At 41.9% G+C, this 16,753-nt stretch overlaps 1 protein-coding gene across 7 annotated transcripts in view; it reads right to left on the bottom strand.

Annotated features, from left to right (window-relative positions):
* TNC (tenascin C) overlaps window positions 1-16,753 on the bottom strand; it is a 75,273-nt gene that overhangs the window by 25,419 nt on the left and 33,101 nt on the right. For 4 of the 7 annotated variants that reach the window (XM_067309361.1, XM_067309362.1, XM_067309364.1 and 1 more), the window contains exons 7-13: window positions 16,402-16,671; window positions 15,074-15,259; window positions 14,240-14,329; window positions 13,264-13,527; window positions 5,957-6,376; window positions 2,949-3,221; window positions 649-921 (exon numbers count right to left, since the gene is read on the bottom strand). In XM_067309361.1, coding sequence (XP_067165462.1) covers window positions 649-921; window positions 2,949-3,221; window positions 5,957-6,376; window positions 13,264-13,527; window positions 14,240-14,329; window positions 15,074-15,259; window positions 16,402-16,671 — 1,776 coding nt within the window. The remainder of the gene's footprint in view (window positions 1-648; window positions 922-2,948; window positions 3,222-5,956; window positions 6,377-13,263; window positions 13,528-14,239; window positions 14,330-15,073; window positions 15,260-16,401; window positions 16,672-16,753) is intronic. The other 3 variants (XM_067309363.1, XM_067309367.1, XM_067309368.1) reach the window with 2 other exon arrangements.

Below are 16,753 nucleotides of genomic sequence, written 5' to 3'. Positions count from 1 at the left end.
TGGAAAAACTGTCAGTCATAAAACCTCAGGATGTGCAATGTGCCAACAGCTAAATACCTACTTATTTCATTTACCCACATCAAGTCAAATGTACTCTTTCAATCTCTCATCCAATGTAAACTGAACTCTGAAGTCAAATTAAAGCAATGCATTGGCCTTGTAGGCATCTACTGTCACAAACTAAAATGTGCCTGAAACCTATTTAGAGAAGCAGGATAAAAATGGTATCTAGAAATCTGCTTATCTGAGAGAAATAGTGCTTCCTTTATGCAGAGTAACAGATGGAAACACATGCCACAGGGCTAACATAATGCATCATCTCCTGGTTGGTTCTTGGGAAATTCGCTGTGTTTCTCATTTGTGTCACAGGTTGCCCCTACCCTGATGTTTTGAGTAAAGAGAAAATGTATTATTATGTGAATGAAATCACATCACACTGTGATTGACTGACTTTGCTGGATAGGATGGTGGATTAACATTCACAGTTCCAAATGTCTCCAGCAGGTCTTCCTTGGGAGTTGTCAAGGAATGAGGTAGAGGATTTGGCAATGGGTAGATGGATGGGGTAGCAGAGGGCAGTGAAAGGGGCACAACCTGCAAGGAAGAGTTAGAAAAAAGGAGAGTTAGCATTGAGGTAGGTTTATATACCTGTTGTAGCTGCAGCACTTATTGCCTGAGTGCGGAAACCACGAGTGATCCCATAGAGGTAGACAATAAAATCAGTGCTGGGGGAAAGCCCTGAGATATGAGCAGTTCTTGAATTGCCCGAGATGTTGAATTCCATGGGCTCCAGCAACCTGTTAGAATCAATAATTTCAATAGTAAAGATGTCAAAGTCCCCACTGGTGGTTGTCCAAGAAAGGTTGAAGCTTTCAGGAGTAATGTCGGAAACGGTTAGCTCACCAACTTCTGGGTGCACTCCTGAGGAGGGAAATAACATTGGTCAGAATGGGACAGCCCCGTACTTCCTTCTGCTCAGAAATGCTGAGCTTTGCTCTGCACATGCTGATAGCACTCTAAGCTGCCCTTGGAGAAAATGTTTTGAGTAAAAGCTTGCTACAGGCAGGCAGGCACTAAGGAGAAGAAATCAAATGAAAGCACCTCAAAACGCTATATGGGGGGGTGGGGAGAAGAAGCTCTAAAGTTATGGCTATTCCCCTTTGCTTCCAGGAGTAGCCATGCATCTTTGAGGTCTGAGCATGAAAGCAGACACAAAAGAAGATTTCCAAATCCAAGGGCTTGAAAAGTCAACTTTCACTTTTAGTGGAAGCTGAAACTAGAGCCATTGCTTTATCCAGAGGGAAAGGTTGTGTTTTGTTTTAGCTCTTCTACTTTCCTTTTCAGCTTAAGACTATGAAAGCTGGCATGTAATTTGGGAGTTGGAGCCAAAATGCAAAACAGTGATAGCTGCCTTAGGGTTTCTTCCTCTCTGTAGACATCCCTGACACTCTACAGGAAGGCTCAGAAAATTCTGACAATTGGAAGTCCCTAGAAGGGAAAAATTTTGAAAAGCTGGGTGCTGAGTGTGACCCAGAAAAGGAAGGGAAAACCTCAGCAGGGCATCTTCTGCTGTTTTCATTAAGTTAATAAAAAGAGAGCACATTGTGTACTTAGGCAGGACACCCATGAAGTCGATTTTCTTCTTTGTGCCCCCACAGCCTACCAGTCTAGTCGCATTTGTCTATTTTCAATGGACAATCTGCTACCAGCTCACACTCAGGACTCTCAAAGCGCAAGACTTCCAGCCTGCAGAAGGATACAGCCAAAGGCAAGCGCCTTGTGTTACACACACTTCTACCTAAGCCAAGCTGCTTAAAGCATTATTGCAACAAACAAGCTGCACTGTGTCCACTTTTTCAATTCTGTTCAGTTCTCCTGTGTACTTTTATCCCCTTCCATGCTGGGCAATGTGTACTCAGGGAAAGCATGCTCCAGCCACTCCACAACTGCAGCAGGTTGCAAAGGGCTGTGAGGAAGCCTAGAGCCGGCAGATATTGTCTACAAGAAATCATCTCAAAGACGAGCCACTGCTGCCCCTCTATTGCCAATCGATTCACATCCTGTTCATTACCAGTGATCCTAATACCTGGAAGGAGCAGTGAGCTATATAGGATAGACATAAGTGTATTTTCTATGTCTCAGAGTAGGAGCTCACAAAAGGTCCCACTCATCCAAACTGCAGTTTTTCACAAGGTCAGTCAGAAAAATATTTTCATGCCTCTTGATTAGTGTCATGCAACCTTCTGATGATGTGAGACTTAACTTTCTTGTTTTGGGTCAGTTTTATACCAATGTAATTCTGTTGATTTGGATCTTCTTGCATTATATCTTTTCCAGGGCAATCAGACTGTTTAATAACTTTATACAGCTCAGTGTATGATACTACTCTTGGTAGGCATCCACTACTTTTCCATGGAAGAACTTATGCAAGGTGGCTGTCCTTGACCTTTAGTCAGCTACATACGTTACACTCCTGAGCTTGTACTTACTCAGAAGTTGGTGAATTGTTTCAGAAATAGCTTCTGAAGGATAAAACCCAGAATACTCTTGGCTTTGATTATCTGGGCTATAAAGAACAGGTATTCATAATTTTAACAAGGCAGCCTGGGCTTTCCTGACCATGTACAACAGCCACCTAGGTTTTGCAGTTAGTGTCAGCCAGCAGAGAAGTGAATAAAAGGGAAGAAAACAAGCCATTCTGAGAGGGGAAAAAAAAAGAGCATTCCTAAAAGCAAATGGCTCCATGAGGGCACTGAGACTCTTATTGGAAAGTCTGATCATGAGACATTTCCATGCCAAAGATGTTCAGCCAAGCTTTAATGAGTTCAGCGCACCCCATGCAAAACAGATCAAGCGAGCAAGCTTTCACTAGCAGCTGAAATAGGTCTGGCTCATATCCCCATCTGCAAAGTAAGGGAGGCACGACGCTGGGTGAATTGAAAAGATACCTGTCGTGGTTTCAACAGAAAGGGGTTTGGTCCTGTAGCCTTGAATCACACCTTGAAGTGTGATGTTATAAGGTGTGTTGGCCTTGAGGCCTGTAACATTCATAAAGTGCAGTCCACCTGGGACTGTGATAGTCCTGGGTTCTTCTGGTTTGTCAGACTCCTGCACCTGAATGATAAAGTTCTCATAGGCCCCGTCGGTTGCCGTCCAGGTGACTTGGAGACCATCCCAGCTAATCTCTGACACTGACAACTTCCCGAGCTCAGGTTCCTCCTCTGAATAAGGACAGAGAGTCAATCAGTTACTCAGATTACAGACTAATGGAGATGAGCTATTGCCTAATGACTTTTCACATTAATGAATTTCATTTGTAATCAGAGATGCACGCCCCTGCACATTTCCATTCTTGGCTGCCCCAGAAAACTCATAAAGTCTCTTCAGAGACTTGGCAATACAGAACAGTAAGAAAAGAACCATAATAATAATAATCATATTAATGCTAAAACAGTGCTTACAGAAGACAGTTTATAGACCATCTTACAGCTGCAAGTGTTTTGCCAACATTAATTACAACTCCCTATGAGACAAGTAAGTATTACTTTAACGACTTTACTGCAGCTCTTAACAACTCAGTGTTTGTCATTATGAAGTGATCACGAATACTGCAAAAAATGTCTGTTGTAAGGGCAGGAAGATACTGTGAGCTTATAGCTCTTAGGGCTTAGATGTTTATGCTTTTAACTGTGTCCACATGAAAGATACTACTTATTCTTTTAAACTATTTCTAATCCAAAACAATAAAGAAAGAAAAATTTCCTCTCTGTCTGCATGTCTTCAGTTTAATAGATTTGTCTCCATTATGCTAAATTATTCTGTCCCAAAATCTTCCTGGAGGCAGAGAAACTTAGATTTGAGTTATTGATGTTAATCTACAACTGAAATCCGCATTCGCAGAAATCAGCATTCTAATAAGCCATCACAGGTGTAGTCGAGGAAGTTGGGAACCACCCAAGATAACTCCCTGATGCTGTTAAATTTGAAAGCTTAGGTCATTTTCTCAGTGAGAATAGAAAACCCTCTGGTACTGAGGGAATACAACTGACTCCTTAAAATCAGCAGTCACATAGGAAAATGACACAGTACTACCTATTTTTTTTTACACATGGGAAATCTTGTCATATAATCTATCATTGACTTGTGGGCTAGGATGACTTTCTATCACTTTTCTTATGTACTTGCACTGTTGACACATAAGCACAGTACTAAGAAGAGAGGCTAGCTGAGTAAACCCAACCTGCAGGACTGAACGTTTATAACAGAGAGATGATCCATGGAAGGAAATGGATCGAATTTGACAGTTTTAAACTTCAACTTAAAGTTTTACATATCTGAAGACAGTGTAGGTAAAGTGGCCCTGGAATAAATGAGAATTAGGCTCAGTGATTACTTGTATAAATTTTTTACTTGTGAGAACAGAGTGCTAATTGCGTGACTGCTGCATGGCCTGATACAGACAGGTGGGGCTGTATTTGCAGGGGCTGGCGCTCATGGATCACAGTCAGTTATCATCGGTGTGATCCACTCATGCTCAGGCACTGCATCTACACATAGTAAATTGCTACCACTCAGGTACACAGAAGTCTTGATCAGCTCTTCTCATCCTGTTAGAAAGGATAAAGTTATTTACAGAATAACACAATGATGTTCAACAACAACAAAAAAAAACGCATGAATCCAGAGCTGTGTTGTTTTATCAGGAGCAGGAACGAGACACTCCGAGGCAAAACATAACTCCTGTCAAAATAGCACCATTTAGCTGGAAAAGAAAAAGCAGGACAGAAAAGGAACTGGCTGTATCAGAAATGAATGATCTTTCAATGGCAACAGAAACAAATAGAACAAATGTATTTCCTTTAAATGAAAATGCAACTAAACCAAAAGTAACGGTATGGCAAAATCTTTCAAGTAAAAGCATGATTATAAATGAGTAATGCAGGAATAGTCACATCTTAAAAGCAAGTTAGATTTCTCTGAAGAATGCTCAATTTCATTCCCCTCCAAGATGCAGAGTCCCTTTTCCTCCCATTTATTTCTCATGCATGTCTGAAATGGAAGTACACACAACCCCATCATGCTCTACGGAGACCAAGAGATTCTCATATAAAATCATGCACCAACTTGAATTCTGGAGAGCTCAAAAAGCCTCATCCATAAATCATCCAACATATACGACAAAACAATGACAATATCATAGCAAACGATACCAAGAGATGATGTTTCTTAACTTAAAAAAAAAAAAGAGAGAACAAACCATTGAGAGATAAGACTGCTCTAACCAAGCACTAGGTGTGCAATAATCTATATGTTTCTGCACGAATACTTTATCTCATATAGTGAATTTGGTTTTGGGTGATGGACTGGCATGGTCACTAGACTCCAGCTAGGTTCTCCAGTCATGAGCTTAAACATCAGTGCTTTGATCATTATTGAACTGAGCTCTGTGGCTACAGGCCTGTTTCCTCACGAAAATCATATATTAGGGATAATAGGTGGAAGTTTTCAGAAAGGCATACTCCCAATGTGTTACAATCTTTTTTTTCTCAGACATCACCACTTCCATGCCAACGCTGCAAACTGCAACCTCCTTGCAATCTTTCTTGTGCTTGAACTACAATCCAGACAGATCCCTGTAACATCTTGCTATTTTCATGTGCTTTGGAAATAGCAGATGCATCATTGTCTCTCTTTGCATGCAGTTTGAAAAGAGAGAATTGATGCTATGACACCTGAAAAGCTGCATGGGGCATTGTCCATGCTGTACAACTTAAAGCCCTCATTCCACAGCAGTAATTGATTTATTTCGTGCATTAAAAAAAAGGGAAAAAAAAAACAGAAGAAAGGCATCACTCCCAAAGCCTAGCATTTCTGCAATGGAACAGTAGTACGAAAATGAAGCTCTGCATTTCAAAGCCGGAAAAGAACATATGGCTAATGAATCCAGAAAAAATACCTGTAGCAGCTAGGGCTTCCAGCGACCAAGAGAGCTGACCTTGAATGCTTCCATGGAGGTTAATCTGGTATTGTGTGCCAGCTGTGAGATTGGTAAATTCTGTTTCTCGTTGGTTTCCCGGCAAAAAGATTTCCTGTGTTCTGTTTAAACTGGACAGGTCTTTCAGAGTGATAAAGAACTGATCAAATACCTCATCTTGTGCTGCCCAGGACAGGGTGAAACTAGTGAAAGTCCTGTGTGTGACATTAAGGTCATGAAGAGCATCAATGGCTTCTGAGATGGGAAGGTCAGTGGGCACCGAAAGCAGAGCATGAGAATCAGTGCTGGGGTTTGTTAAATAACTTAGCTCAGTAGGTGCAGGACTGGTAGGATTAAATGATGTTTCATTGTTTGATTCTCCAGGTGTTGTAACTAGATTTGCTAAACAGAGGTAAATTACAAGTTAAAATTTCCTAATCATAAATCCCAAAAGATACCAAGCGATGTCTAACATCTGCTACAAAACAGTTTCTGTGTTTTGCATTAAAGATCTTTAAGAACAGAGAAAACATACAGGTACTTCCTTTTTGGAGACTGAATCCAAGTCATAAGCGAAGATAGTGTCACCAAGCACAACGTGGTTCTCACACAGAACCAAACTAACTAGCAGATCCAGAGCAACAACCATCACACATAGCCATCCATTGACACTGGCTTTCAACAGAGATATGGGCACATCCTCAAACGATGTAAATCAGTACACTTTGGCTACCTCCGAGGAACTTTGCTTATTTACATCGGCTAGGATTTGAACCCTAAATCTCTTAAACATGCCTTTTATCTTTACTACAGTATATCAGTTATTGCTGCTGATACAAACCAGAAGTGGAACACATGCCAAATATTGCAACTATAGCCGAATCCAGACTGAGAAGTCAGCCGCAGCAGAAGCATGCTAAATCTCTTCCTATCCAAAGAAATACAGGCTTCGAGCAGTTGTCCATCTGGACACATGCAGAATTTTCAAAAAAAGGGAAGGGATCCATAACTAAAAGCCAACAAGACAGAAAGAATTTGAGTGGTCTTTCTTTAAAGAGATCTAAAAGGATGGAAGGGGAAAAGATCAGCCTTTAACATGCTGAACAAGACTATGAACATGCCCTGTAGCACAGTCAGATTCCAAAAATCTGAGAGCTGTAGAGATGACAGAGAATGTCTATTTGATCACTGCTGCAAGGCAACAGGCAGGTAATTTTTCTGAGACTTCAATTAGCCATGCAGAATTATTTCCCCATTAGTGGAATAGCCACACCATTTCACACCCCAATGACTGCCTTGCTTTCATGCCCCACTGGCATCCAATTAAGACACAGCAAGTCATCTACTATCATCAGTCAGAACAGCACAAATATGTACTCAGGATTCAGCATCTGTCTCCAAACTGACACATATATCAGAAAAATATTTCTAGAGAAGAAAGATCAATTTAAAACGTTTTCAAATAAAAGCAGAAACGTTATCTCAAAAATATACTCTCAGGACAAATACACACGTAAAAACATTCTTTTCTGCTCACCTCCAGGAAGGAAAGAAGCCTGTGAGGCAAACAGTGATATATATATATATATATATATAAAAAACTATAACTATATATATGTATCAGCGATACTCTTGATTTAGGTAAGAGTCCTCCTAAACTACCCCAGCATGTGATTCGAACCAGACCCTACACATGATACAACCTGAAGACAGCAATGTTGTCATCACACTAGCATATGAGCACTGGTAACTGCTAGCTTAATTCCCTCTTTTTCAATAAGTACGCTGTTAGAAATATTATCTGACCACTCTGGGGTCACCGAGTTAATGCACTGTCCCCAGGGAACAAAGCAGGAAGACATGCAGCACCTAATCATTAGCCTTCTGTGACTCTATCAACTTCAAATGCACAATCAAAAGCCAAACAGCTCTTTCCTATTCTGGGAATAGGCAAAAACTACAGCACCAAACAAGTGACCTGGTAGTTAGTCAGCCTTAAGGCTGCCTACTTAACGTGCATACTAGTAGCTGGGCTTTACAGTGAAGTATTTCTGCAGGAGACATGCGTACACACAGTGTTCAGACCAGTGGAGAGGGAAGGGCTGCAGTATGTCACACAGATACAACTCCATGCTCCGGATACTCCCACCGGGGAACTGCCATGCACCCTGCGTTGGAAACCCAGGAAGAAATGTCAAAAGGAACAAGGGAAAAAGAAAAATCAGACTGGCCTTAAGGTTCTGCTTTACTGAGGATCCCTGAGAAAATCCTGAGAAGCCAGTTTTGACTAACATTTCATATTTTCCCTCATTTTACTTGACCATCCCTAGTGACACTTACCCCAGGTATTTGGTAGTTACAGTATGAGCACACAAAGACTTTGATTTCTCTAATCTGAATGGGAAACAGAGCAACAGTTCAATGTCATCATCCAAAAACGAGGAACCGACCCCCTAGCTGGCATTTTAATTCAGCATTTTGCCACTACAAGTGGGTTAAACATACTGTGCCAACTCTGACGAATCCATGTGGGAATGCCACGCACAAACTGTGCCATGAAGCATGTGTAATTCCATGTAGTTACATTATCTCTGATTTTTTTTTAGACCTAATTGTGAATACTACTTTGGGGTTTAATGACTAACTCAACAAATGAATTTGTGGATGAGAAAGAGTAATCTAGCCATCTACACACACACACAGGTAAACACACACATACCCCACATTAAGTTAACATGTAATAGAGGAATATGTGGTTTTGTGTACAAACATACAGTAGATAGAAAAATGAAAATGATATGAATACATGGAAAATACCCTGATACCACAGACAGTATTAGCTTTCAGTGTTTATCAGATAGAATATCAGCTAGAGAATAGATAAGGGAAAATTTGGAGAGCAATCGATGAACTGTTAGATAAGACCACCAATGAAAAGCAAACACTTGAGCAAGCAACTAGGGGAATAGATGGGAAGACGAGAAAGTCAGAGCTCTAGGAACCCTAGGTGGGTGGATGAGAGCCAGACAGGATGATTCATAGTAGCAAGATAAATGAATAGCAGATGCCAAAGAACCGAAAGCTGTGTAGAAGGGAACTGGATGGACAACAAACATATGCTCTTTTTCGAACTGCAATAATTCTTAATATCATTGTCTTCGTAAATTCTTCAGGCTGAATATAGCCTAATTATGTCTCTATTGCTGTTGCTAGCCTTCAGAGAAACTCCATTTTAATGCTTCATTGGCATTTTTACTAAGAAGAATGTTAATGTCAAGCCAGGACATTTCCCCGGTTACTTAGGATGGAGCAAAGAGTATTCTGTATTATTTCTTGCTTCCGTCTCTTGGATTTTGTATTATTTTCCAAGAGAGGCTACCAGCCAGTTTCACTGTGGAGTCTCTCATCAGCTCAAACAAACTGTAGGATATGACTGCAGCTCCAGGAAAGAAGGTTATAGAGCCATGGCCTACCGTGATATTTGCACTCTTTTCAGAAGCCTTCATCTAAATAGTTTTCCCCTCTCTTGACCAGCTGATTAAATTGGGCTTACAGTGCCTTTGCAACTCTGAGCTCCACAAAGGAAAATATTGGAATATATCACAAGCCAGGAATACTACAGTAGCTATCACTAAAAATCCTCAAATTAATATCTGAGATTCCAGCTACACTTAGCAGAAGAATCAGCTGAAGAAATGGGCACTCTTTACTGGCAAATTCATTTTCCCTGTGGTAAGCTCTGTAGTTTCCCATCGAACTGGCTCACCTAATCACTCTTCCTAACATTTCTTTGAGTTTGTATAAGAAAGGGTGGCACAATCCAAGACTAGCAGAAGCCAGGAGAGGAAGAGGGACTGACGCACAACACAGACAAGGTCTTTGGTAAACAGCATAAATCTTAACAACATTCAACAGAGTGGAAAGCTTGCTTCTCCAAGCCATGCTTCTGGTCAGTTCTTTATGCACAACTCATTTCCAGAGGCAAGGCAGCATCATATCCATGATTCATCAGCAGTTGCTGCACAATCTGGGTCCTGCAGCAGAGGAATGTTAGGCTGGCACTTGGTTTCCCTAAGGTCCACTCATTTATCTCCACAGGCTCTCATGCCTGATGTATTACCATCCCTCCTCCTCCAGGAGCCACATTGTGCTACACAGGCAGTGCTCCAGGACCAGAGCAAGGAGGAACAAAGCTGCAGTCTGACTGCTCAGCCTCCTCAGAGCTGGGTTACATGCTCGCCCTACAGATTAGTTGTCAATCTCATGTAACATTCTCCAGACATGCTGCCAGAGAGGTCCTACCGGCTAACAAAATTACTTGTTTTCCTTGCGTCCTGAAGTTGATCTAAACCTAAAATGCAACATGATGCTGGGTGGGACCTCCAACAGGTAAGTGGTACCTGGTTCATGATACCTTAGTTAATAACAGAAAAGAGGTACCTGTTGTAGCCACAGCTTCCAGAGGAGGGGAGCGCTGTTCTCCAGCCAATCCATACACCTTGATTTTATAGGAAGTGTTAGCTTGGAGGCCTTCAATCACAGCACCTAAGGATTCTCTGGGAAGGAAGATTTCTGCAGGGGGCACAGCTGCCAGTGACACTTCCTTGTATTCCACCACAAAACTACTGTAGACGCCTGCGTTCGCATACCATGAGACACTAAAGCTGTGGTCTGTTACCCTGGAGACCACAAGGTCCCTCAGTGCATCCTCCTGCAGCCCTGAGGCCTCTGGAGCAACAAAGCTCCCAGAGCCAGAAAGCTCCTCTGGGTCAGGAGTCATTGCCTGCATTAGGGTTAGACTATGTGGAGCTACAAAGAAATAAACAAGCAAACGGCAGTGTGAAATATTCAATCTTTCTTTTTCAACAACACAAAACAACATTTAGCAAACTGAGCACTTTACAGTTGTTACCATCCCTTGAATGCAGATCCATGGACATCAGAATAAAAAAGCTTTGTCACTTGAGCTACCTTCTTCCATATGAAAAGACAGAAGCAATAGAAGGCTGCCATCCTGCAGCATGGAAGATATCATGACATGTTCTTTGCTAGAGGTTCATGAGGTCTGAAAGTTTTGACAATCTGTGCATGGAGAGTTGACGCACATAAAAAGATAACAGGGACAATGTGAGGGGGGTGAGAAGGCACCAACAGAACATCTTCAGCTCTGGGGCTAGAAGCAGCCCTATTCTCAGTGACAGAAAATTCACTGTACAGACAAATAAAAACAATGTTTGGGAAGCAAAAGCCCTGACTCTCCTGGACATCTGCAGGCAGAGAAGCTTGACTGAACCATCAAGACACTAGGAAGAACATAAGACCAAATACCGGGAATCTGGAGAAGCAAAAGAAACTCTGGAAGGAAATACTCTCAGCCCTCCTGGAGTACCTGGCTCCTTTGTTCAGCGAGGCAGGACTAAAATGGCAGGCCTATCTCCTCCTTGCACTCACCAAGAGCTAGTCCAGCCCTAGCTATGCTCCTGACATCTTCCACTTTAATCAGTTCCTCTCTCTCCCTTGCTGTTCCAAGTGCTCTCCCCAGCAGTGAAACGGACCTGAGGTCCCCTACAGCTCTGCAAGAGAAGGTAAAACAACAAGCTTGTTTGGCTTAGCCTGAGGACTTGAGGACCTCCCAAGTACTGGGAATATGGATGAGATGGATTGAGGAAAAGGTAAACTGAAGTGACCTCTTGTCTTATACTCCACAGGCTTACAGGCCACGTCTGCCTCCTGATGCTCATGTGTTTGGATATGCCCATTCCTACACAGGAGGAAGGTCACAGAGACAGGTTATGTCAACTACTGCTGTTGACTTTAAGGAACCGCTGCAGAGAATTCTTTGTTTACTGGTCGCTCTGAGCAAAGACTTAAAGCAAATACACTGGCCAGATGAATATATTTTAAAAAGAGAATCACAAGGAAAAAGAAGGCATCTTGAGGGACTTTTGGAGCTGGTGCTGGAAAGACCAGACTGTGAAATTCCACAGCTTGTTGTTTATGCCGTCTCATCCTTTACATGCATTTCTTGTGAGACTACTTAGTCTTCAAACAGGGGGGGGAAAAATAACCTTGGAAAAATTAAAGCCTGCTCACTCCCACCACTTAAACCTTCAGCTTCCTTTTGTATGTGCGTGCCTCAAGACTTTCTAAATTCTCCCCACACTGGGCACTAGCCTGACTTATGCATCAAACAAGTAATTCAGTGCTGACGGCTTTCCGTTGTTTACACCACAGCATATAACTCTCATCTGAACTAAATTACCTGACTCTCTAAAGCATTCCTAGGCACTGCTGGTATGAACACTCCTATGGAGTATGAAACTGGTTTTGACCAGTTCAGTTGTATACAAGCATTAATTTGTAAAATCCGCAACTTCTGGCATGTGTTTACCTCATAAGTGGTCTTGGAGAGAAAACGCTATAATAAGTATATATTATACAATGCAATAAAGATAAAAATTCTAACCCCACTGATTCTGATTTCACTGGCTCTGCTGAGTGACAGCAATTGAGGCTTGGCCTCACAGTATCTAGCCTGAAGGCACCTGAAGATTCAGGACTCGCTTATGTTCTATATGAAGACATTAACTCTATGCAAAAAACTTTGGGTGAAAAATATTCACAAAGAATAAAACCCTATTCAACAAGTAACCCATTGATTCCAGTTAAGTAAAGAATAGTTTGTGCAAATAGAGATGGCTGAAATGGACCCTTTCTTCGTAGACAAACGTAACAGTCATGGTATCCAACGGAAACGCTGACTGTGACCAGATTTGTGACATTAGCTTTCCTCTGCTCTTGGATGAAAAAACTGAAAAAAGGGGAAAGCAGAGCCCTGTTGACTCTGCTGAAGCTGATGGATGGAGGCATACTGTGAAGAGAAGTCATAAGGCAGGAATAAACCATGTTAAACACATTCTGGTTGTTCTTCCTCTTTGTTTTTGGCTGTAGAAAACAAAACAAGTTATAATGCACAAAAAAGCAGTTCCTTTTAAGACAAAGGATGAGGACTGCATTTCCTGCAGGACAAACAGCTGTGTTGTTTATGAGTCTTCTCAAATGACAGCAAGAAATCCCTGGCAACATGGAGTTAAATACAGTAGTAAGGGAAATACACAGCTTTCCCTCAATAAGCCTATCATGCTAGACAGATAAATCAGGCCTCTGCAGGCAGCTGAGGTCTTCAAGCTGTTCCCCAGACATGACTTACAGAATCAGGTGAAGCTGTGCTTGGGCCAGTCGTTGCCCAGTGACATGGTGCACAGCACCTACCAAAAGCTGTTACTCACCAGTCGAACCCTTGACAGTTGTGGGTTTGCTTTTGTGTCTGCCCTTCTCTGCGACCAGACTGATGGTGTATTCTGTTCCTGCCTCCAACCCTCGCAGGGTAAACGAGGTGCTGTCCACAGGGACCTCCACTTCGTTCTTCCTTCCAGAGGGGCTAACATAAATGAGGCGGTAACGATCAAACTTAGCCACTGGTCTTCTCCAGCGAAGGGACAAGGTTGTTTCAGTGGGGTCACTGACTTCCAAGTCCTTGGGGTTATCAAGATCTACAGGTTAAAAAGGCAAAGTTGAGATGTTAAGCAGGGTCTCTGATCTGCACTGGGACAGTTTCAGGCACCTGCAGACAGAGCAGCATTTATACTGCGTGTCTAGTGACAGCTCAGAGTCTCATCTGCCTTTCTGTGCCTCTGAAGCCCTGTTGCATGACCTAAGTAGAGGAAGATGAAGTTCCCTTTACAGGCAAACCACACCAGATCCAAATTTCCCCCGCTTACATTCACTTTAGCAGGTATTGCATGAAGGAGAGGCAGAATTTAATCCTTCAGAGCATTTGCCTGGGAAAAGGGGGATGTTGGGAGAGAACTCCTGGATTTGAAGGGCAGTCAGGACTACTGCAACCTCTGAAGCTGAGCTCTTTGTCAGATTAATCTTTATGCCCTAACCACCATTCCTGCCTCAAATCCTCACAACTAGAGGACAGCCAGGGTAATCACTGGAAGCGTAATAACCACTAAGGAGCTCACCTGGAGGTGAATCTCCCAGAGATCCTGGTACAGGAAAAGGAGCCCAGATTCAGAGGCTAAGATGTCTGAGAAATGTTTTCTCTTTCCCTTCAGGGAAAATGTTCTATTTGTATCAAGATGAAATGAAGAACTTCTAAAATACTTCTTACAGCATTACTTAAAAATGAAAGAAACACCAGAGTGGCTCAAGCTGACTTGCTGCTTCCTCCAGAGCACAGAGGAACAAGCTACTCACCAGTCCCAGCATTAATGGTAGCAGGAGCACTTTCCCTGTCCTGTCTCACTGCTGTCACTCCAATGCCATATTCAGTTCCAGGCCTCAAACCTAAGAGATAAGGAGAAGAGGTATGAGTCCCTGTCTATGGGAGATGCTGAACGGCATTTATTTAAATAAGGAAGTCTGAAAGTAAGTGAGATTAGATATATTTTTTCCTGTATAAGTGGAGAATCAAGGTTTCGTTTACCCTGCAGCCGATCTGAAGTGAATGCATCTTTTTCCATGGACATACCAGATGATAAGGATTATGGCTGACTAAGATTGCATGCTAGACACTGTGCAAATACATAATCAGAGACAGATTCCACTTGCAAAAGCTTGCAGTGTAGGTACTTCAACTCAGGAAAAGGGTACAGACATCCATATTAAATGGAGAAATTCTAATTATCTATCCTTGCAGGCAGGTAAGGCACCTTGCATGTACACAGAAAAGCTGCAAGCTGGCATCAGTAAATACATCATTAGCCCATGCAGAAGTGTCTTAAACTCGGAGATATGAAACCATCCCCACAAAGAGATAAAGGTACCTAAAAACTCAGGGAAGTGACTAGTGGGATTCAGAGACGCACATGAAAGTGAAATAGTTAGACACCTTTTGCTGTCTAGTCATCCATCTGCAGGTGTGCAAATAAACATTATATGTATTTTAATTTAACTGCTTGTATTCAAAATATGTAACCGCTGCTTGTAACCTCTTAGATATGATGACCAAAAAGGCATTTTTTTCACTACACCTTTGTGTACTAGGGTGATGATAACAGCATGACATTCACAACCTCTCAATCCTCCTACCTGTGAGTGTAGCTTTGGTTGTTGCCTGGTTGCCCTTTGGCACTGTGATCTCAGCATGGTCTCCACCAGAGATGGGAGCAAACTTAATTCTGTAGCTATCGATATTTGCATGGCTGTTCTTCCACTCTAAAGTAATGCTATTGTCTGTCTGTGACACCCGCTTCAGGTTCTTTGGAGCGTCCAAGTCTGTAAAAGAAAAAAAGAATCATTCTCTTATGACAGTAGTTTTCAGAAGATGAGAATGATCCAAAAACCTGATATTAAATTTTCTCACATATAATACCACTATGTTCAAGCCTTTAACTACATCAAGTAAATTTCTTTTGGCATAAAGTGGAGAGTTCACTAGAACTGTTTTGGGAAAAACTCAGTGAAAGAAGTTCAACTTTTACCTCCTGAAACAAAAATAGCATTTTTAACTTCAGTAATTTTTTTTCTTACAAAATATAAAATGCTCATGGAAAAAATATATTTGGATGAAAATCTTATTTTTCCTTTGTAAATAACTCAATTTTCCAGTGAAAAAGACCCGTAAGAAAAAAGAATTGACCAACTCCAGAATTTCTGTTCAGCAAACACCTTCCAATCATGGCTGAAGGGAACTCTAGGTCTCAAAAAGAAAGGAGAATATTATGTAGAAATTCAATGGGATTTCACTGTTCACTCCTATAACAGACTTAAATCCTGATTTGAAGGAACGACTACATTTTGGGGTGAAAAGGGAGGTAATTCTCCATGTTCCATTTACTCAGCTCCATTAATGCATCCAAACTTTGACAACATGCTAAAGGACCCACCTCTTTCATAAAACACTCCCAGGATCACTAAGGGGCAAACTAAATTTAGAAAAAAAGACAGCAAACATTGCCAGAACAGAGGATGGAGAAAGAGCAAAGTTCTCCACTAATCTGTTTTGGATTTAGGAAAACAAATAACGTCGCTGCTCAGGTTTTAGATGTTGTAGGAGTAGGAACCATGGAAGATGGCTAGCCCAGCAAACAGGCAATAACCTAGAGGAACTCTGTTTCCCAGAGCAGGGATTTAGCATAAGATGACCAAAAGCTTCTAAGTGACCTAATAGCATAACTTCCATTTTCAAAAGATGTTTGGAGACTTGAGGGTCTAAATATTTTGTTGGGAGTCTCACTCTTAAAGTCACAAAGATGCACAGGAAAACAATCTCCACTTCCATATATCTCTGTAACAGAGGTGGTTCTGTGTCAATGCCGTAACTATCAGCTTAAGTCACATGTTGCAAACAGCACAGGAACACTGGTGGCAATTGCATTACCCTCCCAGAAGTTTGGGCTGGTATCCAAGCCTCTTACCTGTGACAAAGACTTCTTTCACAGGATCGCTTTCCATGTCCCCTCGCCGAGAGATGAGCGTCACTTCATATTCTGTGTGTGGCTTCAGGTTTCCAAGAGAATATTGGTTTTCGTCCTCAGAGAGGTCAATGGTTGTCCTGTCCCCTGGAATATTCTTGGGGCCGTAGGTGAGCTCTATGCCTTCGATTTCAGCCAAGGGTTTGGACCATGTGATCAGAGCTGTGGTATCCGTGACATCTTTTGCTTCAATCTGGCTAGGGGCATCAAGCTCTGTTATGAGGAGAGAAAAATGTGATTTTTTTTTTTTAAGGAATCTCACCAGAAAGATCATACACAGTCAGGACTTCAAATT

This window comes from Apteryx mantelli, chromosome 21, assembly GCF_036417845.1.
Source record: "Apteryx mantelli isolate bAptMan1 chromosome 21, bAptMan1.hap1, whole genome shotgun sequence".
NCBI classification, from domain to species: Eukaryota; Metazoa; Chordata; class Aves; order Apterygiformes; family Apterygidae; genus Apteryx; species Apteryx mantelli.
This window is presented reverse-complemented; position numbering and strand designations above follow the sequence as displayed.